At 55.8% G+C, this 342-nt stretch overlaps 1 protein-coding gene across 1 annotated transcript; it reads left to right on the forward strand.

Annotated features, from left to right (window-relative positions):
- On the forward strand, nucleotides 1-342 carry TGAM01_v208156 (hypothetical protein; the record flags this gene model as incomplete). Its single annotated transcript, XM_018809449.1, has 1 exon — nucleotides 1-342. One exon carries the CDS (start codon nucleotides 1-3, stop codon nucleotides 340-342), a length of 342 nt encoding a protein of 113 aa, XP_018657333.1.

A 342-nucleotide genomic window follows, 5' to 3' on the forward strand; every position in this document is an offset into this window, starting at 1 on the left:
ATGCTTTTCGATGCCGCCATCCTTTTGGGCAAGATTTGCAATGCTGTCAGCAGTCTGGAGCCGTCGCAGGGAGCCTGCGGTCTGATGGAGAGAGAATGGCTGCAATCTGAGAAGCGCCCTTTGTGGCGTCCAACGGCCAAGATGCTCGGTTCGACAGCCTCGGGCGAACTAGTAGACGGACACAAGCTTGACAAGATTGCTGGTTTGGCCTGCCTACCGAAGTCAGGGACGACATTGCAGTTCGGCACTGTTGTGGGCTGCAATCCACTTCCTTGGCAAACCCTGTGGCCTCTACGGAGAACGGTAGCACGACCAGGATCTCCGAAAGCCAAGTCTAACTGA

The sequence above is a fragment of the Trichoderma gamsii genome, assembly GCF_001481775.2.
Source record: "Trichoderma gamsii strain T6085 chromosome Unknown Scaffold_33.2, whole genome shotgun sequence".
NCBI classification, from domain to species: Eukaryota; Fungi; Ascomycota; class Sordariomycetes; order Hypocreales; family Hypocreaceae; genus Trichoderma; species Trichoderma gamsii.